The 27,520-nt window shown below is 42.7% G+C and overlaps 1 protein-coding gene across 1 annotated transcript in view; it reads left to right on the forward strand.

The window, feature by feature from the left end:
- The first annotated feature begins 1,367 nt into the window (after positions 1–1,367).
- klf7a (Kruppel like factor 7a) overlaps positions 1,368–27,520 on the forward strand; it is a 39,616-nt gene continuing 13,463 nt past the window's right edge. The window contains exons 1-2 of the mRNA XM_086148400.1: positions 1,368–1,691; positions 21,873–22,494. Of these exons, the coding sequence (XP_086004526.1) occupies positions 1,590–1,691; positions 21,873–22,494 (724 nt within the window). The 5' untranslated portion in view covers positions 1,368–1,589. The remainder of the gene's footprint in view (positions 1,692–21,872; positions 22,495–27,520) is intronic.

The raw sequence follows: 27,520 nt of genomic DNA on the forward strand, positions 1-27,520 counted from the left end.
AAAGCACATGGCAACATTTTGATTGTTGCCTCCGTCATGTGTCATATTTCTTTCAAATTTCCCTGCAGCCTGTCCTCGGCTGCTCAACACACGGGGGGGGTGAAGTGTGATAAAGGATTATGGGGGAAGGATGGTAGCGGAAAAAGAGGAAAGATATCAAGAACAAGCAGATGAGGAATAAATGCAGAGGTGCAATCTTAAAGAGCAAAGGCCAGTAAAGGAAAAAAAAATCAAACCAGAAGCAGAGGCGGGTGGGGGGGGGGACAGCCGTCTGGAACAAGAAAAAGGAAAGAGAGTGAGTTGTGTCAAATGGATGAGCGTCAGCAGGAGCTTCACTGTACATCTGAGCTCTCCCACCCAAAATGCCATCCGTAAATCGTGTCGCCGGGGCCCTCGGCCAGCCTCTCTTTGCTCCGTAATGAGATTACAGACCTCTATAAGACTCTGTGAGTGTGAGTGAGACAGAGCGAATTCTATTGAGCCCGTGTAGAAGTGTGCAATTTTGATGGCTTACAAGCAGAGACCAAATAAGCAGCATTACTCACCCCACCAAACAAGATGTATCAAGGATGATTATGCTACTTGTTTATCGACACACACGGGGCTTTTCTTCAACGATCTTTTCTTACACCCTACACTTGCTGCATAATGTCCACAGGTGGAATTCTGGCAAAGGATGTCACCCGCGTAAACCTGTCATTGGTGTGACATCTTCTGATGATCATCAATATCATTATTTTATGATTATCATTTTTTTATCATGACACTTTTACAAAAGTGAACTTGTATTTGAGTGTGAAAGAGCTACCGTAAGGGAATATCAAGCAAAATATACAGCCTCCGCTTTGGAGCAGCTCTGCAATAAAGTCATTTAAAAAGGAAAAAAAATAAAATAAAATTGTAAACTCATTGCAGTGCTGGAGTTTGTTTCCTTGTTGCAGCTAAACAGCAAACCAGTTTCTAATAACCCACAGCCTCATCCTGTATCTCCTTATTATTAAATATTTACACTGTGGAACGATATAACAGCCCTTGTTTGTGGGCACATGATGTTTACAGCGTGGCTTCTCCTCTCAGATTAGGCTTCCAGACCGTTTTCCAAATCTAATATACCCATCCATAAATAGCTCACCTATCGAGCCCTTATTTGGTATGAGTGACGGAGAACCGGAGCCAATCCTGTCCGGTGATTCTCCGTGGCCCCGCCTCTCCACGGTCCACCGCCGCTTTAATAGCTCCCAAACCGCCCATTTGCCTTAAATGGACAAACGGGGGAGTTGATTGACAAAACAAACCACGCCTTTTCACTTACAGTAGCCCCTCCCCTCCCCTGGCTCCCTATCAGTGTCTATTTTGGCAACACGGTTGCGCATGGATCCTCCATCACTTCCAGTCTCTTTTACGCACCAAGCCCGATAATGCGCCCAGGTACCGGGACACACATCACCTCATACCCAGTCACTATACTCCGCAATTAATCGCCTCTTATGGACTAATATGAAAGAAGTGCACGTAGAGGTCTGACACTGACAAGAAAGGAGGCACATTTCTTGTGGATCATTCTTGTTTTTCCATAACCGAGCTCAAGCATGGATGTCTTGGCGAACCACAGTATCTTTCAGGAACTTCAGCTCGTCCACGACACCGGCTACTTCTCTGCCATGCCTTCACTGGAAGAAAACTGGCAGCAGGTACGTGTCAGTTGAGCGCTCCATCCGCCGTGCATCCATCTCTCAGAGCCTCTCCTCGCCTCTTCGCTCGCCACCTGGCTGACGCGCACACGGGATGCGGGCGTCAACTTTCCCCGCCGCCAAAGCCCGGAGATATAGTTGAGGGAGGAAGTGGTGGTGATGAGGAGGGAGGGGGTGAAATGGCTTTTTATATCACTCATACATCTGACAGTTTTCTGAGAGATTGCAAAGTGGATACGACGCGAACGCACGCCGGCGCGTAATAAAGCTGTCAAGTGCGATTTGGGGAAGATGAAGATCCGAATCCCATTAGAGAGACAGAATTGGTTGTGAATCATACATCCGCATCTCTCACATTACCTTGTTATGAAACCTTCCGCCGCGCAAAGAAAAATCTCCCACCTTTGTAATAACAGATATTTCTAATAAATCTATCTTTGGATCAGTTTTTGAACGAAGCGGTGATGAAAAAAAAAAAGAAAAAGAAATGGTTACGGTGGAGCGAACCACATGGCGATGGACGCGTGGGAGACGCACCGGCGTTTTGCGTGGCATTTTTTATCCCCCACTCTCAGAATCACACCTCCCATTACCGCTGAATCTAACGCTCGTCCACGATTTGCGCACGTTTTTAGGGATGAACTCAGTCATTTCTAGATATTTCAACAGTAAAACTATCACCACTTGTGCGCTATCACAATACTGTAAAATCATATTTATAGTATAACACGCTGACTATTAAAACAGCAGACTTTTAAAACAGCAGCTGAAGGAAAATCTCCTCACATTCCACATTTTTTTAATTTTCTTTTTTTTTTTTTTTTTTTTAGTTATGTGTTTTAAGTCACATTCCCTTTATCCCACCGTCACTGCTTCGCTGATGATGCTTTCTATGCCATGCTGCACTTCACTGACCAGACTAAAAAAAATAAAAAAAATAATAATTCCATGGAAATTTGATGCCGGTATTGTTCTCCCCCTCCTCCCCGCTCCCCTCATGCCCAAAGGGAGGGGGAGAGAGGAAAAAAAAAAAAACGTGTGTATGACGGTGGATCCATTCGTTGTGGCCAAGCAGCCTAATTGGCATCCCACTGTTCGCCACCGACGCATCTTTTCATAACAAGTTTCCAAACTCCGCGGAAATTCACTGTCCGTGAACTGAATATTGCTCAGGCCCATGTGTGCTCCTGCTCCTCAGCCACAGCATGTAATTCAGAATCAATAGGCAATGCAAAGAAAGTGTGTGTGTGTGTGTGTGTGTGTGTGTGTGTGTGTGTTCGCGCGTTCTAAGCTATGGCGAGTGCAATATGAGTTGGTTTTGTTTTTTTTTTCTTGGTATGGCTCAAATGTATAGCGTCTCTGTCGATGGCTTTTATTCTCCTAAACGCAACATACATTTTTAGATAAAAAAAAAAAAAATCACTTAAAAACGCCTGTCATGAATGTTCACCCACTGTTGTTTAGTCAATTTTCAGCACTTTCTGTTAAGGATATCAATGTAATCTGGATGGAAATCATCATATTGAACACTGATTTTGATGTAAAATAAACAAAGAAATGAAACCTCTGTAATGATTGGTTTCTTTCTAAAGATAAACATCAAATCTTGTGAGTTGACTATTTTTTACTGCTCAAGGGTGCATATTTATACGCTGATGCTCACGCAGAAGGTGAAGAAATAACACATTCCTTCCTAAAGAGTAAGCTTCTCCACAAAACCACTCTTACTTGGGGGAAGATTTTTGAAACACTCAGCCTGACATGTTCTTTGAAAACACCCTCTCCCATGCAGAGCTGTGTTGGTCTTTGCAATGCCACACTTTGTTTTCGTTGGAACAACATGAAGATGCCACTGAGTCCCCCAGAATACAGGAATTATGAGTTGCGGCTCGCCTTAAAAGCTCTGTCTCCAGCCGTGACCTACCGTTTGAGCAATCCCCTCTGTATTCCAGGCACAATTTAGAATTTGATGCTTTTATGGGGTCTGATAGTGAGATAGGAGGCCGTTGTTGTCTGCCCTAAATGGCTCCCTGAGATGCGATGGCAAGAATGATGACTGTGTCCCCTGTTGGGGTCTGTGAGACATGATTCAGGCAGTTATAGGGGGATGGGGAGCAGGAAAGGAGGAAAGTGTTTTGGAGGTCTGCAGATGGTACATTTGTGGTTGCTATTTGTTCCATTATTGGGCCTAACTGCGCCAAACTGATATGTGCTGTCTTGTCTCCAAATCCCCGTACAGTTTGGTTGTGTGGGCTTGGAACGAACCGCAGCGCCGAGCTAGATCTGGAACAACCGGAGTTTGTCAGGATTTACTCATTATTTGTGTAGCCCAGATTCTCCTCAAAGAAAAGTATACATGTTATTTTGCATCTTAATGGAGAGCCTTGTTATCTTGGCTTCGATTTACAGGCCTTGTTATGCTCTTTTGTAAGCTTGCGTTTACTCTGATGAAGCCTCATTTGTTGGGCTGTCCAACAATTATCTGCGTCTTTGGTGCACTTCCATGCTCGGACTAATATTTTGAAAAGGCTGATAGAGTAGAATTTCCAGTTGCCTTCAGGGGCGGCTGATGATGCGCCTTCAACCAAAATACTTGACCCTGATGTGCAGGATGTAACGGGACACTGCAAATGAATGTCCGTCATTGACCTCAGGATACATTTCGTATTCCGAAACATATATGTTATTCCTTGGGCATTCAAACATACACACACAGACACAGATACACACACATACCGGCATATATTCATTTAGTCTGGGTCCCTGATGCTCATTCAAGCGAGATGTCTGTACATGGCAATATGACGCATTATGGGTTTCTATATGCGGATTAGGATAGACTGCATATCGCTAAGGTGTTTCTAAATGTGGAAGGAGCAGCAGGGGTGCTCCGACTCGACCTCCACATGCAAATCCAGATGCATTCACTCAAAACCACTTCTTGCTTGAGACTCTGATCGCACGCACATTTCTCAGGCAGCAGCAGCAGCAGCAGCAGCAGCAGCCCCGTCTGGGGGTGGTGGTGTGTGTGTGTGTGTGTGTGGGGGTGGGGTGGTTGGGTGGGGTGGGGGGGGGGGACGTTGAGGTGGAGGAAGTTGCAGAGCACGCACATTCTCCTCGCTGCAGGGTTTCGCATTTCACAGTCCAGTGGGCTTGAAACCCCCCAGGACTGACAAGCAAATGCAGATAGTCTGAGTAGAGTATGGTGAAATGTCCAGAAGAAGTGGGTTAAGAGGTGGTCACTTCTTTTTGGTGTTCTTTCGAAGCCCTGACAGAAAAGTCAAGGCCAAGGAGGAAGGCTGACCCTCACTCTCAAAGAGCAGCAGTTCAATGTGAAGAGTAAACATAAGTACATATGGACACTTCCATATGAAGCTCTGTGTGTGTGTGTGTGTGTGTGTGTGTGTGTGTGTGCTGGCGTGCACGATATGTCTCACTGTGTTATGTAATCCTCGGTAGGCCACAGCTGCTTTCTCACACACAGCGGGCATGATTGGGAGTGCAGCCAACTGGCCCCCGCCTTCCTGTGTCTGTCTTCCTCATCCCTCGTTCCTCCTTCCATTCTCCCTCCCCTCCTTCCTCCCGTTCTCCTCTTATAGAAGTAACAGAGTATGGATTTTTGATCTCCGCAGAGCTGTTGTGTAAGCACTGGACTTGGTGTGTTTTCCCTTCGGTGGCTGGCAGGAAGCAACGTGCTCCGAGCAGCTCCCTGCTTTGTAGCTCACCTGCCCCGAGATTGAATGACGCTCAGCACCTTTTTCCCCGAGTGAAAAGTTAAAATAGGACAACCACGTTAGAAAACACACCTTATACACCCGCCGTGACCTTTTGCTCACTGCGATTCGGTGTAATTTTATGCAAATTAAAATTAAATCAATTCGGTAATGGGCACAGTTCAGTATTCCGAGAGCAGGAGGAGGAAGGACAAACTGGGACTTAATCTTATTTGTCTCAAAGATGCCCTGGGTAGTGTCTCTGTTCTGTGCCGGGAGCTTTATTAAAATGTCACATCGAACTGTAAGTATTGAACATGAAATTCCTGAAATAGAGGTTGGGTTCTTTCCCGAACGTAATCTCATTAATCGTAATTATTTTACCGACGTCCCTTTTGCTTAAAGGCCCGGCAGATGCGAAGCCACCTCAGACGAGATGCCGCGAATAGATATATGGATAATTATAGTCGCTGGTAACTTCTGAAGATGCTAAAAGTATTGAAAGAAGTCTGTGCATCCTCATGATGTTCAGATGTCGAATATAAAATTGATTTCTCGCAGTATTCTTGTGCTCGCCTCTAGCCCGATAGCAGTCAGAAGAAGATCTTGAAGATGGATGCCACGTAGAATCTATTTGACATGGCCTGGCCCATGATGCACTGAGGCATGAAAGGGAGCCTTTGTGCAGTGGTGCACAATGCAGCATCTCTGCTGGATGCTTTTAAGTTTCCGAGCCACAAGGTTATTACTCAATTCATCGATTCTTAGAAGAGATGCACATGTGTTTGTGAAAGAGGGAGAGCGAGATAGACTGTAATAAAAGAATTATGACTTCGACCAATTAGAATAAACAGATAAATGAGCTGTGACTGGAAAAACTCAATCGGGCTCACTGGCAGTTATGTTAACAAGCCGGTCGTTGTTGATTTCTAGCAAGTGGCTGCTCGCGTCACTTTCGCAGGCTTTTGTTTTTCCAAATCGTCTTCGTTTTCGTCTCCGGTGTACAACACGCACGTATATATTCGCGTCTGCTCATTTAATTGCCTTTTTTTTCCTCTTGAGATCACCCTCTATTTCATGCATATATCCACGCGTGACGGCGCCCAGGTTTGTGCGTCTGTGTATGTTGTGTAATGAGATGTGCGAGCGACCCCCTGACCTAGTAACATCCATTCTGCCATAAGAGTGCTCAGTGAACTCTGCCACCTCTGTCTCATCATTCAGGCAGCTGAGAGGCGATTGCCAGTGATAGGTGCCTGCTACTGCTTTATGGGCGCTGATGAAAAGGTGGGAAGCGCTGATGAAAGAGAGCACGGCGGTGGAGGTATTCATTTGTCTGACACTCTGGTGACTTGCCCATCAGGGAAAGAGAAGAAGGAGAGCAGCGCGAGGAGGTGGTGTAGGCAGAGGAGTGGCGAGAGCGAGCGTAGCGAACAAGCACATCTTTTTTTATGGCTTCCGTCTGCGAAACGCTCTGCCACCCCAGGTTTGATTAACAGTGAGAAGAGGAGCCAGTCATTTTTTTCTCCTCACACCAGCACACATGGCTTGGCAATGACTTTCACATCATTTGAGCCGAAATTGTGAAGCCGTTACAGCACCTTACAGTGATCGGACATGCTTCACTGCTGCCATCCGGCTTGGCAACCGCAGGGAGGAGAGAGAAAAGCTCAGGCACTCGTTTTATGCCTCAAAATCACTCTCGCTTACGTTCTCTGTCTTTGACAAATTCTGAGAAGACAGTTTTAACAAAGGCGCCGCTGCCTTGTTTGACTTGCTCTTCCGCAACCCCTATTTAAATTCAGACCCTGCAAACTTCAGCTCGGGAGAGTCGTTCAAATCAAATTTTGCACAACACTAAAATAAACCCCTTTTAGGATGAGTGTTTCAGCCATCGGGGGAAGTTGTGTATTTATATGCATCTCAATAACATTTCCAGGAGGAAAATGCAGTCTGTTGACCGGTTTACAATCAAAATTCCAAATAATTGTGCGTATTATTTTCCCCAAAAAACATTCCATGATGTCTCCTATGCATGAGATGCAATAGTGTTGTTCTTTTTAAAAGATATAGATCACTTTCGCTCTATGCACGACAAGAATTAGTCTTGTTTTTCACGTGTGGCGGTTAAGACCTTTAAGGCCCCTGAAACACAAAGTCCACGACAAGAGATACCTGCTGCACCGCCTCATGTCAAATGGCAAAGTTACGCAGAAAGGCTTTGCCTTGAATCTGTCATTCAAAACATAATAAGAGAAGACCTTGAATATCATGTTAATGTAATGTAATGTTAGTGTTGCAGTCCGTTTCTGGACAAGTCTCATAGTGTTTCAAGGGCTTTTAAGGTTAAACTGATGGTTTGGTAAACTGTGAAAAAAAACATTATTCCTTCTTGACAAGATACTGTTTCTGTTTTGGTCAACTTTTCCCTTCTTGTGCACTGAGTAGTCAATAATAGTGACTTGCCCCCTTGTCTCAGCAGCTGATTCAACAGACTCTGTTGCCGTAAAAAGGACTTTGCTACAGGAAAACAAAGTTCATGGCTAAGACTAGAACCTCAGAAACGGTCTTATTTGTATGTTTGTTTTTATTTAGTTGTAACTATTTAGATTAAAATATACTGAATATATATAATATTTTAATATGAATTCAATCTGGATGAGCATCCCAGGGATAGAGTTTGTATGAATTCAGTTTTGCACTTTAATTTGTTGGCATAGTTGTATATGTTAAAGTTGACAGCTGGGTAAACATTTACATAATATACATAAAATGACAAGACATCTGTGTTTGTTTGTTTGTTTAAAAGGTGATTGTTCAACCTGTAAAGGAAGAACTCTTGACTCTAGGAAAGCAATTTGTTAGTTACTTTGCCAGGAATATCAAGTGAGGTAGAAAGGTTAACAGCAGGCAGACCAAGAACTGAGAATGGAAAGAAATGGTAAGACATATCATTTTCTGGTATTGAATAGCTCCTTTTTAATGTCTTTTTGTAACCTCGCCCTCCCTATTCATCCACTTATCTCATTTATTATTTTTGCCGTCGACATACTTGTACTCCTTTTGCTTCAGTGACAGGTAAATGCAAACCAAATGCTCAAACGTTTCATTGGCATCACTGGTTGTGGCATAACAAGAGTTCCAGCCCATCTTACTGCCTACCTGTTGCTAGGCAGCTTTGGCACACAGAAAGATGAGACTTGGCCTATTTGCTTGTTTAGCTGTCAGTCCAGGATGCTAATCCCACCCCGAGGGACTGCGAGGCTTCCAGAAGCCAAACATTCAGCCATGTGGACCATCTCCCTCCCGAGATTGAGAGGAAAAAAAAATGTTGAAGAAAGAGATGGAAGGAGGAGAGAGACAAGGGCAATTTGCCCTGAGTAAACACCACTGCTTGTTGTCATCTAAAGCCAGTCATCAATCACTGCCTTAAGCTCTTAGTGGTAACAGCCACAAGGACATACCACGCATTGAAGCTGGTTGGATAGTTTATAAACCACGGCGCTCACTTGTGATGATCACAAGCACATTTGAGTTTGAGGTCTTGCTCCCTTTTTGGTTAAGAGCGTGCCTTTGTAAAGAATTTCACTCGCGGTTACTTTCGAGGTGTCGCAGAGTGCAGCATAGACAGAACCTTGTCAGTTATCAGTTTTGGGCAGCCGTGCGTGTGTGTGTGTGTGTGTGTGTGTGTGTGTGTGTGTGTGTGTGTGTGTGTGTGTGTGTGTGTGTGTGTGATTTGAAGATTATGTAAGCACCAGCCAGTTTTTTAGGATTCATGAGAGTGTATGCAGTCAAATGTCTGTCGTCTTTGCATGATAGTCCAACATGCCAAAGCCAATGGTGGACAAGCCCCCTTGGATCCTGTTACTGCCCAAAGCTTTTCCAAAAACACACCAGCTGAATGTGTGCTTGGAGAGAAATTCTACTTTTTATTTCTTCATCGGCCTTTATAATTTCTCAGCATTCTCGCTTCATTCTCGTGGCCCCCCCAAATCCAGTCATTTTATATGACGCCTAAGCTTGATGTGCTTTTCATAATAATGACCGTAGATAAACATAGATTAGTTTTAAATGCTGTATCTACAAATTCAGTGGAATATTAAATTCGGTCTGAGATTACCTCAAAGGCTCTGGTATCTGGAGCCAACTTGCTACGTCATATCATTTCAGTCATTCCAAGACCCCTGCAGGGTAATGTTGTCTGAATAAGATACGACTTGTATCCTCAAAACCAGGCGGATTCAACTTGAATAGGGATTAGCCTACATGTCAAATCCTGGGAGCGCAAATTTTCATCGTGAAAAAATATTATTTTGACACGCGCCCGAAGAAAAAATGGTCACATAAGTGTCAAAGTAGACAGAGAGAAGGAATCAGGAGATTCTGCATCATGCTTAACTCCTTAAAGGGCCTGGGAAGTGTCCTTGTGTGATTTAATGAGACATGTGGGAAGAGTCATTGATCAGCATGACATCACACCTCCGTTTCTGCATTGTTCCAGTCTGGTATGTATGGAAGGCACAGTGTGTTTCAGGCTGAACAATGTTCTGGCAGCACTTTAATTGGATGAATCTCCAGGTGCTGCCAAAAGAAACTTGTGTTCATAGCTTGATGGTTTGCTCCCTCACTTTACCTGTACTGTAGGTGGAAAATGGGATCCTGATGTTAAGACACACTACTACTAGTACTACGACTAACAACAACTATAAGAAAAAGACATGAGGATACACACACAAACACACACATACACAGACACCTGTTATATATGCATATATATATATATATATGTATACGGGGAGAGAGAGAGCAAGTTGTTTTCCTTGGTCATCCCCTCGTCCCAATCGTGACACTGAATTTTTGTTTTAAAACTAATGGCTCAATCAAATGGCTTGTTCCAAGATTTGTTCATTCTGTAAAATCAATCAGATTTTCCTTGGAATATGAACAAAAATCTCCAAGGCTAATCGAAAATTTATTTTCTAAACCCTTTTCTTTCCTTGCATAGATGGTCGACCATATTTCTTTATAATCATGCATCGGCTGTTGGTAGTTAGTAGTTGTTTGTGTTTCCACGTTCAGGTTGTAGTCCCTGAAGACTTTATAAGAACGTAAAAACTTTTTTTTTTTTCAAAACTTTCCATCAAAAACCTCAATGTTTGATTTGTTCTATCGTTCTCTCATATAAAGTACAGAAGTGTCTTCATCTGAATTGTGAAAAAAAAAAATCCATAAATACAAGGTTTTTTCATACACATGGAACAAATCTTTACTTGACTTGAAAGTATTTAAAAGCCCCCGCTCGAGATGTTTTTTTTTTTCAGTCTTAACTAAACTGATGGTGTCACATAAATGTTTCTCTGCCCAATTCCCCCTTGTGTACTTTCAGGGAAAAAGAATTTGATAACTTATGCTAACAAGAACCTAGGCCTCCCCACCCCTCCGCCAAACCCTCCCCGCCTCACATCATCTCTGCAAGGGCTTGTGTGGCGACGCAGCACATCCTCCTGAACTTGAGTTTACTGCTATGTGTTATTCAGTCTATTGCCCCAGATATTATTTCATTGTAAAATGATGCCAATTAGTAAAGCCAGTTGCCGGTGGCTCTGGTCTGGCTCCTTCTTCATTCCGGCGGGGAAAGTTATTTGGGTCGGCAGCTATTTTCAGCCTGTGATGTTGCCAGGAATACTTCAGGGAGCAGCCACTGTTTTATAAGAGAGCACATCAATAATTTTCATTGGTGTGTGTATGTGTGTGTGTGTGAGTATAAGCAAGAAAGAAAAAAGCTTAAGAGTTTATTGGGTTTATACAGTATGTGTGCATGTGAAGTAGAAAAGTGTCTGTTGTTTTCCTATGAATATTCAGCTGAGCAGGTGGTGTGCGTAGTGTCTGTGCTTGCAAACATATGCACATATTCCTCTGCACCTGTCATGACCTCCTATTTAACTTAAGCGCATGACTTTAAAAACCTTTAACCTTAAATCTCAGCATTTATTTTCAGCGTTACCCTTTGGCCCCCAATCAACGGATTTATGAAACAGAATATTGGGAATAGTTGCCAGACGTACCGAAAGACGCTCAAGGCAAACGTCGATGAGTTTGGGTGCTTTTGTTTACGCACATAAACACTCTGTGTTTCGCAGCTGCACATTATCAGGGCAAAATTGGGGTTTGTGCTTCCCGCTGAAAAGTCAGCCACTCAGCAGGGAGGGGGTGAATGGGTTCAGTCTGCCATTCTGCCTCCGCCCATCTTTGTACAACTAAAAACTCACACAACCTCACTCCCTGCACTCTATCTCTTGGAGGACAGCCTGCAGCAGAAGTGGTGGCGAGGAGCCGTCTTTCAATATTTTAAGCGGCTTGGGCTAATCTTTGTCACTCAGGTTTGTTTTGAAAGCATTGCTGCGGGAATAAAAATGACAGCGCTCCACCTCCCGATCGCGCGGTCCCATGAAATCACACGCTCTTGCGTAACTGCATAAAACACACACATGCCAAGGCGCATGTGACCCGTGAGCTAATCCACCTTGGCCTTCCAAGACTGTGCCACTGACCTGCTTTCATTGCGTGTTTTCTGTAAGCTAACAAGCACGCCAAGCCTCGCTATTGCCGTTAAGACTGAAACTGTGGCCTATTGAGTGTTTTGCGAAACAATGATGTGGCACTGCACAAATGCACCAGTTGAGATTCATCTAAGAATGGACCGTTCTGGCTGTTACCAGTGCGGGCACAGCGCCACATTTGCACTTCATCGTTTGTGGACGTGATTGGGGTACCGAACGGCCTTTCTGACTGGCACTGTATGAGGAGGAAGCAGAGTTTTTCCGCTTCACTGTTCCCTTTATCTCTCCCCCCCCCCTCTCCCCTCTGTTATTTTCGGCCCTCCTCCCCTCCCTCTCTCTCTTTCTCTCCCTCTTTCACTGCTCGCCGCTCTTTTGTTTCTCCGTGCCTTTTTCAGCCAAGGCCCCATTCTCTTGCCCCATCATTGTGTGCGGTAATGAAGATTAGCCAGCCTGCCCCACACAATGGGGTCTCCACATCCGGAGCACAGATTCCCCAAATCCTGCTGCAAGCTGCTAACCCCAGTGTAAAACCACTGTTGTCACCGACCCCCTTCTATCTGCGCACCCACACACATAAACATTGTTCCATTCACATGAACGTGTCCAATATGCAGTCTGCCATGTTGAAAGCAAATGGCTGAAATGTCCTCTGATTAGATTAGGCTGGGTTTGACAGCTGAGAGGGAGCGCTTGGCGACTCATACACCGATAAACAGCAGCTCACCCAAATCCAGTTAAAGAGAGACAGAGTTCCCCTCCCCAGCGAGTGAAACACGGCTCCAGTCACTGGGATTATGCCCCTCTTCTTCCCTCCGTCCCCCCGCCACTCTCCCCAGCCCCATCCTGCACTCCATCAATCGTCTTCTTCAGTCTCAAGTGCATCTTCTCTTCTCGCCGCTTCTTTTCTTTCAACCCCGTATCCTCTTTCACACCCACCTCTCCTCTCCTTGTCTTAATTCCAAAACAAAAAGACATTTTTCACACTTTGTCACAAGCGGTTTAGGTGGTGCCACAGAAGTGGTCTTTATACACCACGCACTTGTTGTATCCTGAGCCTCTTAATAATGTCCATATCGCTCTCAAGGTCAGCAGATCTTCTTGAGTTTAATCTGTTCGTATGACATATTCTTTCATCATTTCTAGTTGGTGAATGCAGCTTGGTATGTGTAGAGAGAAAGTACATAAATACGCATACAGATCTGCGCATTAAAGAAATGTTCTTGCCTTTGTAAATCACTTTTATATTTATCCTTTGTAAAGCAGGAAGAGCAAGGAAGGATTTGATTTCATTAAGACTCCAAACAGGAGGAAAGATCTGTCATTTATCATCTCATTATCTCGCTTAACTAGTTTACAAGCTGGAGTTCAAGAAAAATCAGATGTGGTTTTACAGGCAACCATGAATCATTCTGCTTTTTGGTCTTGAAGGCGCCAAGTAAAGACAATAGTAATCAAAAGAAAATCTACTGAGAATTTCATTCACTGTCTTAGTTGCCTGTTCTATAAAATGTCATGATTGTTCAATCAACACATAAATGACAATGGGAATGCTTAGAAACCCGAATCTGCACATATACAGACTAATTACTAATGAAAGACAAAATATGTATTTATATTGCACGTTCACAGATAGGTATCCCAATATGACACACATAAGATGATATGAAACTGAATAAGTTAATGTTTTATATGGAAAGCATGTTAATTATATTTACTGCCCCAGCTAGTACCAAGCTGGACATCATTGTTGCATGGATACCAACAGGTGGGTGACTAAAAGTTGATATGTAAATATCGAAATGTCTGTTGGCATCGATATTAACGTCCGATATTCTCTATCGAACAAGTCCCGTTCATCCGCTAATCACAATTTTGGTTGCGATCCAAACACGGCAGATACCTCGTGATCCATAATCCAAGGCCGTGACAAACACAATGAAATATTCTGCAAACCCCCAATGGTCGCACAGTTGGAATATAAATAATTCTTATCATTGCCCAAGATTTGTGGAGATGTTTTTGATAAGTTAGCCAACAACAGAGACATCTGTCATTCGAATCAACATCGGTGACGTATAATTACCATTTGAAAAATCTGATATTAGAACTGTTTTCCATCCTTGAGCATTCGTCTTTCAAGTCCAGTGTCTTTGCTAATGTAACTGTTTCTTTGTATTGTTCGCATGTTGTGCTATGTGAAGACAGAGGGGATGTCCTTGGTGTCAGGATGAAGTGGATGTTTGCTTTCTGTTGTGTCTGCTGGTGAAAGCAAGGGGAAATGTCTTTCTGGTCCATTAAGCAGAGGTCACCAGGTTTTTGTGCTCTGAGTGCTCCACCATTGTGGTTTTCCCGGGAGATGAAAGGTGCTTTGAAGCCCCGGCATCATTGACACAAGTATAATACGACCAAGTAAGCCACCTCTAACTTAGTGTTTTGCCTCATGAGAGTTAAACTAATCCAAAAAGAAACTAGAGGTTCACTGGCAAAAAGAGCTGAACTGAATTATAGTGTCAACGTAAATGGCTGAAATTTAAATCGAAGCATTATATCGGACGAAACGAAAAAAATAACACGGCCCGCTCACTATATCAAGAGCTCATTGTGCTTATTAGCGAACTCTTCCAACCAAAATTGACTGTGCATAAAGGAGATGTCAGGTTTACAACCAAGTATGCTTTATTCCCTCAAACTCCGTCAGCAAATTGTAATTTAACAACTGCAATGTCTGTTATCAGCTGCAAGCCCACACTGTGTAAAAGCGCCTCAAGGTGCTGCGTTGCCAGGCTTTGACAGAGCGGCTGACGGTGACTCTGATTATTTCTGCGAAGCTAATGTCGTCTGATAAGGCTGTGTGTGTAATTAAGCTGTTTCCACAGTCTGCTATCGCAGGCTAGGTGTGGCTCCAATAGCTGAGAGAGAGTAAGTGGGGAGTCGCCGAGGAAATAGACTCCTAGCTGTGACAGTTTCAGCCCTTATTCTCCGAAAGGATTCTGACCCCTTAAATGGAGGGTCCAGGGTTGTGTGTCTCAAGAAATGATTGCAACATATTAATGCTGCACAACCCATATTTAAATAGGCATAGTGTTTTCCTTTAATAAATTCACGTTTCTCGATCCCCGTTCTGAATAGTTTTGAATATTTTCATGACTGGCAAATTTTCTTGGTTTCTTAAGTCAACCTCTGTCACATTTTACAGGATTGCCCATTTTTTTACATTTACTTTTTAATTACATGTCTAATCATTTTCTGGGTCTTTTATGCTTACATGGCCAAATGTCTAATCATTTTAAAACTGCATTTCTAAAACTCACCAGACCCCAATGGCTTTATTAGGATTCCACAGGGTATTTGAACCCTTCTGTGGGAAACCTTGTTCTGCAATATTCTCCAATATCAAACTTGTGTATCTGTTTGCAGGAATGTTCTCTCACATTTCTGGCTGATCTTAAATCGCAGCATGTTATTTCTTGATGTTTTCTAATTTTCGATCTAATTTAGCTCTTCCCCCAAAAGCCCGATTACTTAACCTTGTTTATCCCCAGTAGCTTCTTTGTGTCTCTGTTTCCGCCGTCTCTACCTTGCTTCTTTGTAATGGAGGCCCATTGGGGCATCAGGAGCTCTAAGATCCCTCCTGGACAAATACAGGACCCCCTGCCAGCACCTCCATTGAGAATAGCAGGGTGATGCAAGGCCGCTTTGCTGTTCGGATCAGTGTCGAGGAAAATGAGGCGTTATCTCCCCTCTTACTCACCACTCCACCCTTTTTCCTCCTCCGGGCCCTGTAGGCAGGTTCCCTACTCAAATGGGGTCCACTGATGACGCCACCTTGCCCTCCAAGGACTCTGAGATCTGCAGCTCTTCGTGGTTGCACGCGAGGAAGGCGTAAGAACCCTGAAGGGGAGCTTAGAGGGGAAGGGGGGATATATTGGAGATAATTGTGTGTGTCTGTTGGTGCAAAGGCGGGGGTTGCTGGGTAAGTATTGCTCAGTGAAGCTATACATTACTGTCTCTGTCAGCTGCGACGGCCACCACTGATGAGCTCCAGCGTGGTATCATTTGGTATCGATTAAGCACTGAGACTCAAACACACACACACACGCACGCACACACACACACATACTCACAAAGGCTGTTGGTGAGATGGCCTACGCTTTAGGCTACTGGTCATTTAGCTGTCACCTCAAAGTGATGGCTTTGCCTGCCGTACCAGATCAATGGGAGACACAGTCAGTAGTACAGACTTTGGCGGAATTAGACACACACACACACACACGCACACACAACTTAAAACTTTCCCTTCTATGTAGGAGTTGCTGAATCATTGAAAACATGTCAAATAATCCGAAAATTAAATCGAAACCAAAGAGGCACAATTCAAATTTTTGCTTTTCATTCCATGTTGATGCTGATGTGATTTTGCAGCAAGAAGTTGGGCAAAACAGAATGATCTTTCAAAAGGATTTTAATCATAGCTTGTTTTGCAACACATTCCCAACCTACAAATCAAATAGAGGAGCATTTTTTTGTTGTGACCAACAACAATACACGATTTAAAAGGAAGCGTGCAACAAGCAATAAACCGACCGTCAGTCAAATGTTAGAAAATAAAGACAGAAAAGTGCTGTTGTGAATCCACAGTTAGACATCCATGACATGAATGTTACTGACTTTCAGAATGACTAATCAAGCCACGGCAAGATGAAAATGTACGGGCCATGTGATTAACATGTCATGCTGGCACTGAAAGGGATTAATTTTCCAGTTATGTGTCACACATTACAATCGAAATAAAGTGCATGCTTTGGTGCATTCAAAGTGGGTACCCTAAATGTGCTTTGCAAAACATTATAACAGAAATATTCTGTTGCGGGTCATTTTTATATTTCACAAACACATGTTTTCAGTATTTTGGGGACATGCCTATATGAGAAGTCAAAAGTCTTGCAGACTTCAAATGCTTTTTTTTAATACTTAAGGAAATGCAAATCTTAAGGTTTACCTCCAGTAGAATAATTAATAGTTTATCGATTGTTGTTCTTATCAGTGCAGAAGGCAGTTCAGAAGCATTTGGATGTTGTGTCTCTTCATCAAAAAAGGTACTTGTAATCATGTCTTTTGTTGACATTTTTTAAAACAGAAGTGCAGGATGGGGGGTTCTGTAATCAGAATTCTGTACATCAACAGTTGCAAAATGTAACTATTGCAATAAATCTAATTTCTTTCTTACTGCACTCTACATCCCCTGCCCATTATTTCTGCAGTACTTTTTTTTACTCTTTTTTTAACACTAACCGCTAGATGTAAACTTACCATTGCACAGTGCAATGAATAATGCAGAATCAATTGTTAATGTGCAATAAATATTTGCAAGAATAAAATCGTTATATTCAGATTTTTTTTTTTTTCTCTGCAGGGAAAGTGCTGCAGATTTGCCCTGGGCCCCTTCAAAAAGCTGCATATAACAGCTATGCAGTATCAAATCTTTTCACGCCTGTGAGGATTAGCCCTGAATATTATTCACAGCACCTTGTCTCTATCATGGCATCTGTAAAAACTAAACATCCTAAAATTAATGAGCCATATCCATCCCATTATATTTATCTGGTTAGTGGTGTTTTGGGCACTCCTTAAGGGCATTATGCATGCTCCTCTGTTCATATTTATAACCCAGGCTTTTTATTAGTGGCGTAGTGGGGTGCTAACAGTTGGGAGGCAGCCTGTGCTTTGATGGTGATGGCAGACAGCTTGGTGTAGGCCAAATGTGAGGGGAGGTGACCGGGGGTGGGCTGGGGTGGGGTGGGGGAGCATCAGCTGCCAGGCCAAGGGGCCCTAAGAAGCAAGGATGTAAGGGTGAGGCGGACAGGAGAGGAGATTTTTTTTTTGTAGCGGTTGAAGAGATGGATGCAAGACTTGCCTCCCTGTCTGCTTGACATTGTGGCAAGAGTGTCTTATGATCAGTGAATGTTTGTCATAACTATTTTAAGCTTCACTTACTGTACCTGTATGTATTTTGGGCCTACCAAGAGGTATTTTTTTTCCATATGTTCAATGATAAAATAACAAAATGACTCATCGTTCACGTGCCCCCCCCACCCCCACGTTATTAGCTTCTGAAGAGTTTGATGGATTCATCTGAATTAGCCACTGCATGAATAAAGCAGAGTGAAATAGACTAATAAGCTATGTTAAACTGTGTAAAAAATAAATAAATAAATGAACAAATACATTGGAAAAAAAAATGCTTGAGCTCATGTAAATATAATGCTAAACCGGACTTAACTGTGCACTTATTAGAATAAAGGAATGACTGTGGCAGTAGATACACGACTTAAAAATCAAAGCATTGCAGTCATTAGTTAGGTCATTTTTAACTTATCAAAGAGCAGCTAAACCTCCAAAATGTATATTTAATTTGTATAATACTCGAGGATTGAATGAAGCCCCAGGTCCAAATCATCAAGGTAATTAATATTTTTGCCCTGTTACACCATCATCTCCTGCTTGAAACAAATAATCGTGGATACAACATGGAAATAACGAGAAAAAGATATATGTAACATGGGCAAATCATTTCTCTGATTATATCATGGGCATTTGTTAATTTCAGCTTGTCAAGTCACATAGAGTACAAATTAGATTCATGTACAAACAGAGAAGAGAAAGGGTTTTAGTGTCTGATCACTCAATGTAGTACCATGGCAAATGTGCGAATACTAAAATGTTTACATATCACCTTCAGAAATGTAAATGATGACCTCAAGTGAAATGCTGTCCATTGCATTTTTTTGGAGACCACTTCCTTCTGTAATCACGTGAGCTGAAAGGCATATCTTGAGAGTGGAAAAGTTAAACCATCACTTATTTAAAAAAAAAAAGACCCACTACTGATAATAATCATCAACCTTGGTGTCATTTTTTTAAGTCATTTTGCTTTGAGAACAAGGAAAAACTATTGAAGTTCCACTGGATTCAAGAAAAGGCAAACCTCCCTACAGCCTATATCTCCATGTTTGTGTTATAGTATTCTGGGTGAACCAACCCTTTAAACTGTATCCAAACCATAAATGTATCATTTTTCACTGTTAGAAAAGTGATAATGTACTATTCTGCTTCAGAGATGCTTGAAGCCAGAATCTGGGTTAAAGGACAGTCACTGCAACACCCATCATAATGTGATTACCTCTGGTTTGGAGGTGGAGGTAGCGGTGGTGGTGTGGCTGCTGGAACAGCCATCAGATTGTTGCCGCTTATCCTGGCTTGTGTGAAGGAATCATCCCAAAACCCCTTTAGGAAAATGGACCCTGGCTTTGTACGAGTTCCAATTGATGTAGCCTCTCCAAATCGGCGTCCGTCCAAATGGATCCGAAGTATACCATGATTGTTCTTTTATCTTGGCTATTTTGCAACGGTTTTGGCTGTGGGTTCCTTGATCTCACACACACACACACACACACACACACGCACACACACACGTATACAAATGCATACATTGCAAGCTACATGCTTACTTTAGGGCAAAAGATCAGCCAATAGATTTGTTTATGCATAAGCGTAGGCGTTCACACAAACACAAGAACTGCATAATTACTCTCTGAGTAACCATAATTATGCTGCTAACACATAAACATGCACTTGCAGTTTTATGAGCGCGCACTCGCAAACTTGCATAATCACATGCAATAATGCAGCCACGTACAGTCCTCCCACACTGCTTGACTGTAGACACACATGAACCACTGATCCACTGCATGACCTTCTCTCAAACAATGTTAATGTCACCACCTGGGGGAGGACGGAGAACAGGGGGAAGGGCCTTGATGGAGTGACGGGAGAAAAGAAGGACACAAATTGAAAGAGAACGGCACAATAGGCTTGTCCTACCTGCCGTCCAATCACTGTTCATCCTCCTTACCTCGTCAAACATACCGTATCTTGGGTGCAAACATATACGTAGACCATTCGCACCTCATGCAGTGTCCCTGCCAACAGCCTAGCGCATCACCATGGGTTGTAACCTAACATTTACTGTGATGAACTCATGTTTTGTGTGTGTGTGTGTGTGTGTGTATGCATGTGCGCATGTGTGTCTGCACTACCCGCTGACAGGATCCGCTTACGCCAAATGTCACACTTCCAAAAAGGATTCACCCCCCTCAGAGAAAATGAAGTCAAGACCTTCCCTCATTCCTTCTCCCTTTCCTGGCTCCTTCACCTTGTCCCTCCATCACTCCTCCTCACCTTCCACTCCCCCACCACACACACACACTTATCCATTTCTATCCTCTTTTCTGCTCCCTTGAACTATCTCTACCTCACACACACTCACCTTGGTTTGCAGTCCTCAGCGTTTTGCTGAATAAAGTCCCCTTTAACGGGCTGTTTTAAGCGGATAATTAGTCCTCGCCTTCGGAAAGGAGCAGCCGACAATGAGATGGTAAAAGAAAAATAGGGGGAGAAATGGGCAATTTTAGGAGAATCGATATTGGTTGAGGCAGAACAAGGGAAATGGTGGAAATGACTGAGAAAGAAAGTGATATGGAGCAGGAGGGCAGGCAGAGTTGAGAGATATAACCAAGCATATTGTCAACCACTCGATCGCCACTCTCCATGTCATCGGCCGGCGCGTGCCATTTCTTTCAGCATGTTTTGATGGGGTTGAATGTTTAATTGTGCTGTGAAAAACCTTTGAGTTCATGATCGCGTGGTTGCAGCCTTCAAGGAAAGAGTAGAGACTTTGCATTGTTTGCGGAAGAAGTTATTTTCTCGATCCTCCACGGAAAAAAAAAAAGAGGAAAAGCAATGTAGGCATGTAGCTTAAGGAGGTGGCACGATGCATTATCTTCCCCCTCTCACTGTTGATCTAGTCCTGAACAGCTTTTTAATTTGATGTCAGTATGCAAATACTATAAACAGTCAAAAAAAGAACAAAAACCCAACAACTCTGAATCTCTTTTTGTTCCTTGAAGACAACAACTTAGAACAGAAATCACACTCCCTGGCAACAATCACCATCCTCCAAAAAAGAAGAGAAATAAAAGCTGATTTATTTTTAGAAGGTGCAAACAAGGAAGCGAGGGTTGGGTGGGGTGGGTGGGTGAAAGATTGTAAATGTCTCAGATGTGTTCAGTCTGTACAACCTTATTCCTGATAATGGAACTAGCTACTCAGTCTGTCAGTGCCTATTCACACACAAATGAAGTGGCGAGTACCACACACCCACTGGAGCTTCTAGCCTCCATCTCAGCTGTCAAAACGGGTTAGTGGCTACAAGCAAAACACAACGATCCCCGGGATCAAACTGGCGCCGTCCATTCAAACGTAATAGCTTCATCCTTGGACACGCGGCACCACTTTCCCTCTCTGACTCTCCTCTTAGAACCTTGCCGGCTTGTTGTAAAGTAATAGACTTCTCAGAATGCCACTTCACACAAATCAGGGATGCACCTTTTTATTTGTCCTCCCTGGATACAGTTGTTAGGAATAATAAGAACGAAGCAGACCGTAACTACACGTGAATATATCTTCCTATCTTGGCTCAGCAAAAGCGGGTGCCCAAAGGGCGGCACATCCGAGCTCCGTAAACATTTTTCTGATCGGCGTTACGTACGGTACTTCCTCTATGCTATCCACTGGCTATGCTCTTGTTCCACACTACAGTTGTTGTAATCAATAAGTGTGTAATCAGCTGTCTTGCTGGATCTGTCAGGTGTTCTTGGCTGTCTCTGTGGCTATCAGTGTGTGCTCTTGTGACAGCTGGCAGGACTGCTAAGTTGTCTCTCTGGGTGAGTGGAGTGCACCATGCAGATTTTCTCTCCACAGTGCGTAAAGGCGTATCGGCTAATCTGATGGCTGTTGAAATTGTCAAGTAGGATTTAAGAATGAGGTTTCTCCCTTTTCTCATTTTACAGACTTGCTTAGAACTGGAGCGTTACCTGCAGACAGAGCCCAAGCGCCTCTCTGAACTCTTCGACCAAGACCTGGATGGTCTCCTAACGCCGGCCTACCTGAAGGAGGATGGCGAGGAGGAGTTGACAGACGGCTTGCTCCCCAGCCTGCCCAGCCTGCCCGAGCCCCCAAGCCCCTCAACGATGATCCTCTGCCCAACAAGGAAGAACTTCCCCTCCACGGGCTCAGTGAAAAGAGACCTCAAATCCAAGGGCCAGGAAAGTGTAGAAGGGATGGAAGGGGTTCATCAGGCTCAGCTGAGCGCGGTCACTTCCCTGACCCCGCCCTCATCACCTGAACTAGGCCGACACCTTGTCAAACCCAACCAGTCACTGACGGCCTCATCTGACGGAACGCTCACTCTGAAGTTAGTGGCCAGAAAGGTGGGGCTTAGTGCAGCCCGACTGGTGGCGGCACATGCACTTCCTGTCAGGATGAAAGATGAGGAGGAGGGAGCTACCTGTGTGACAGGGGTGGGTGAACTACCAGAGAACAAGAAAAGGATCCACCGTTGTCAGTTCAATGGCTGCAGAAAGGTGTACACCAAGAGCTCCCACTTAAAGGCCCATCAGAGGACACACACAGGTGAGAAGCTTGCAGATAAATTCACAAATCATTGTTTAAGTGGACGTTCTGACACGATAAATGGCAAAACAATTGCTTCTGATTGCATGGGTGCTACACACAAGTTACTATTGTCATATGTTGACACTATAAATATATATAAATAGATAAAATAGGTCCTCTGTTTTTTTTTTTTAGGTAAAAAGTGACAACGGATCAGCTTTTTGATACACGTTCTGTAATTTTTGACTGACACTTGAGCATTTGAAATTACTGAGGCAAAAGGACTCTTGCACACACTGGTCCATTTTTATTGTGTTACTAAAGGGAAGAAATTACAAGAAGACAGAGAAAACAAAGCATGCTGACCTTGTTTGTCACTTTGATTGTGCGAAATCAGTCCATTTTTGTCGCTCTCTGGTGTGATGGTTTGTTTATTTGACTTTCATGGCGAATAACCAAATGGTAAATTGTTTAAGCTTTTCCCCCCAAAGAGGTAAGGCTAAACATGATATATCCTTATAGGAGGTGCTTGTTGGCGTTTGCCATTTCACATTGGATAACATAAATACACCCCATCCAATCAATCTATTGAAATTCTGACACAAGCGGTAATTGAAATAGACGCACAAGTTTTACATTGTTGGAACAAGTAAACAGTCATGAGGCCTGTAACCTATTGTATCATCAACTAAGTGAAAAAAACAATGATTTAAGGGAACTGACTTGTCTCATCTTGCTGTTTTGACCTAAGTATTTCCCCGTGCCCAACTAGGCCTCCCTTGTCAAGGTTCTTCTGAGGAAGGAAGGGGGAGGGTTTAGAAGCTATAACTCTCTCACTCTTCCATCTCAATCCCAAACCACTCAGACCCCTGTCGGGGAGCTGTCCTCCGTCTGAGTAACTGCACAGTGATGGATGGATTGACCTGGATAGGGCTGCCATTTCCCAGGTTTATTTCAAGTACTCCTGTCCTCTGTGCATCCTATAAGTCTAGGTCAGTGGTTCTCAATCTGGGGTTGGAGATTTTGCAAAGGCTGTAATAATTTTAAGGCCAAGAAAATATGTTACTGACATAATACTCTATCTTAGCAACGGAGCTGCACCATCTTCAGTAGCCTTTCCAATTAGAAAACAAAAGCTCTTGTTGGCATCGGTGCTGTTCGTAATTTCAGGGTGAGGGTTCAACACTTTTGTTTTTAGATTGCGTTCATAATAGATGTGTTTGGGGTGTTTCTTTAAGGTGTTTGCGCTCTGCTATGATGCTGGCAAATTCAAGTCTTCCCCCCCTCGAGCAAAATTACTCTATAATGAGATGTATATTGACATCTGATAAACAGCCATTGGTCATGCTTGGAAAGACAAGAACAGCACATTAACTGTATGGCAAACAGCTGTCCGGACTGCGGGTAATGTGAGGCTTGTTTGCGTTTTAACCAGCAGGTAGAGTGAAAAGCGTCCATCATGTTAAATGTGTTTACAGTGACTCGAATAAGATTTGTTGAGGGTTGACGGATTACCAAACCTGTCCAAGACAGATGCTGCACATGACTCGTTTGCCACTTCCACCTCAGCAGTATTTAGGGAGTGTGAATTTAAATACAATTGAGCCGTCAGCTGTAGGATTAAGAGGGCAGGCTGTATTTATGATCGCACCCTCAGTGGTGCACGTCAGAGCTAGCCCGGAACAAAGATTAAAAACATGCTTTCAGTGATTTCCTCAGTGAAGTGAGTCTACAACCCATGCGGTGTAACTTCATGGCGACTGAGCCAGCTGTGGGAGTCCGATGGAGCTGATCAGTCCAGCTAGGATATCCGTGGAAGCAACAGCCCCGATGGGATGTCACATAGAACTAAAGTGTCTCATGTGGTTTCTGATTCTGATTTTATGAGATGCAGATAGTGAGATGAATACATTTCTCTAAATACATATACATTGGGCTACATAAGTGGCACCAGTCTCCTGGTATTGTTCAACATCAGTAAACAAATTTAGGATCTTTTTATTTATATGAATACACAGAGAAAATATTCATTCAAGTTTTTCAGGGCATTTCAAAATTGCTGACAGAAACGTGCCAAAATACTTAATGCTGTGCATGTTCCAAACGTGACTTCCCGTACTGTGCCAATCCCTGTCTGGGGACACTCAGACAGCAGTTGCTTAATTTAACATTATTTCAACACATTGATGCGTTCAATAGCAGAAGAGTTTTTACTGAATATGAAAGGTTGGAAAACATCGTGATATGGTCATTATTATGTGTTGCGTTACAAATGACAGTTATCACATACTGACATACTGTATCATCAATGTGGACATCTTTGTCTAATCTTAGTATTGTTGAAAAAGGCCGTTCTTAACTAAAGTGGCATCTTTCCTTTATGTATGATAAATGACATAATGAGTGAATGACACACAATGCTGTCATCCAAAAGAAGCCCTTCCCCCACTGAGCAGATCACTGTCATGTAAGGGTGAGTGGGGAAAAATGTATGTGCCAAGAGAATATCTTTCTTATTATTCCAAACTGCAAAGGTAGAGGGATAAATGTGGAAATGTTCCCTTAAGATGACAGGAGAAAAAACAAAAGCTGAAGATAAGAGGCGAAGAAGTAGAGGATAGAGTGACAAGGAGTGAAACAAAGAGTGGATGAAGACAGGAGAGAGGAATGGGGGAGGTACAGTGGAGCGACCCTCTTCAAAAAAAGACAGCAGTGCCACAGGCTCCCTCATTCACTGAGCCATTATCCTGACAAGTTTAAAGATGTCATTACTCAAATCCTCTTTTTCTTAGTTGTTATTTCCATAAATTACAGACGGAGAAAAGGCTACGATTTAATCTGGAATTAGACAGGCTGAGTTGAAATGACAGTGCCCTGTAGAGCTTTTTCTGAATAGGCTTATGGCAGATAAGGAATGTTACAATTAGATTTTGAGCAGGTTGAGGGAACGGGTAAAACACGAGGCCAGTTGGGTTATTCTGCCTTCGCTTCACTCTTCCCTCATGGTTTCTCATTTGTCTCTCTCTCTCTCTGCGCTTCTAATCTCTCCCTCTTGCTCTCCTTCCTTCCTACGATGTCACAATTCTTTTTGGCAATATCTCACCTCTCCCTTCTGCTCACTCCCTGCGCTTTTGCTTCTATCTCTTCGGTGATAACAATTTTAGGAATTTGCAATTTGATTTAATTTCAATTAATAAAAATTCGTGCCTGTTTTAGCTTGTATGGCGTAGGATGAGGCATATACCTGCACACACAATCCTATGCTGTATCTCTGTATCTCTCCTATAGATAACTGTGACTTCACCCTTTTTCGTCAACAATGCAATTCTATCACTGACTCTTTGGAAAGACCTAAAGGCAACATATCTTGAGTCCATATACTTGGATTACAAAGATGTCAGTTTGTCAGTTTAATGTGGAATAAGCCATACATTTTGTATCCCCTTAGTCACTCAATTGAAACACGCATGGTCACCTGTTTTCTTTGGCTTCCAGTATTATTGATATATAACTGAAGAAGTATTATTTGTAAATTATATCATGATCAACTTTGCATATGTGAACATGTGACATTCTTTATATTCAAGTAAACAATTTGATTCATGTTACATTACTATCAAACTTTCAGTCCAGGAAAAAAAAATGCTCTGCTTCATAGATATTAGATTTTAAACCTCAAATAAAAAACTTAAAAAAAATAGGAAATAAATTCAAACAATACCTTCAAAAGTCCAGTTTGCTTTATTGCTTCCACAGCACAGAGTGGGAGCTGTATTTTTGTAGCCCATTGTACATTAAGTAATCAAACAGATTCTAATTTTAATAAAAATGAATGTATATACCACAGAATTCTACAATAATGGTATGGTGTAATGCTATTAAAAATGTGTGTCTGTGTGGGTCTCCTCCAGGTTCTTTGTTTCCTCTCATTGTTCAAAAAGTGGGTTAACTAAAGAAATAAATGCCTAGATGTGTGAATGAGAGAGTTAATGGTTGTATGCCTCTTGACACGGTCCTGTGATCGGCTGACGACCAGTCCTGGTTGTCCCCCACCTCTCGCCAAATTTCAGCCAGGGTCGGCTCCAAATGTACTTTCAAAACACTGTAATATTTGTCCTTGACAACAAAAAAGGAAGTGTGGTTCCACACTGGCATTACTGATATTTATGACAAAATACCAGACACCAGAGACACACAAAACAATACTTAAGTGGTCAAAAGCGAATACATGTCATGATGTACGAACACGTTGGCAAGTGAGAATAGATTTATGCTTTCAGGCTCCAATATCTGCCGTAAGAAATACCCACAACTGTTACTTTGGTTGATTAATTATGATGAAAAAAATGCTTAAGTCTGTACAGACACATATGTGTACTAGTGAGACTCTGCATAATTAACATTTTAATAGTTATGCCATTTTTGTAAAGGTCATCCTCATGATTTTTAGTTTTTTTGCTGTCATATTTATATATTTATGCACCTGTATATATATGTATGTATGTACAAGTGTATATATGTATATATATGTGTCTGTGTGTGTCTGTACGTGTGTATGTATATATATATATATAGAGAGAGAGAGAGAGAGAGAGAGAGAGAGAGAGACTCATAATATAATAGAGAAGTGATGCACTTTTGATATACATGTTAATAATTTAGCCATTCTTCTTCAACATATGCTTCTGTCTAGTGTTCTTCACTATCAGTTCCCCCATCTATCATGTTTCCCACTCCAACCCAATGCTCTCCCTGTTCATATCAAAGGCTGCAGTGCTCGTTTTGGGCAGAAGCCTATAAAGCTTTCTCCAAGAGCCCCTCTAATGACCTCTGAGACCCAGATGCCCTGCTCCAGCTCCACTTAATGGAGGGAATGCAATTAACTTCAACACTGGCACCTGAGAGGCTGGAGTATATTTTGTATATGTGTGTTAGAGAACATTAGGAAGTAACATATTACACATAATGGGATTACCTTGGTTCAGGAAACACCCAGTAATCAGATTAACAGTGAAGAATGTGTGATGGACTGTTCCAGAATGAA

This window comes from Fistularia commersonii, chromosome 6, assembly GCF_037954325.1.
Source record: "Fistularia commersonii isolate RoL2024-O1a breed Wild chromosome 6, RoL_Fcom_v1.0, whole genome shotgun sequence".
Taxonomy (NCBI): domain Eukaryota; kingdom Metazoa; phylum Chordata; class Actinopteri; order Syngnathiformes; family Fistulariidae; genus Fistularia; species Fistularia commersonii.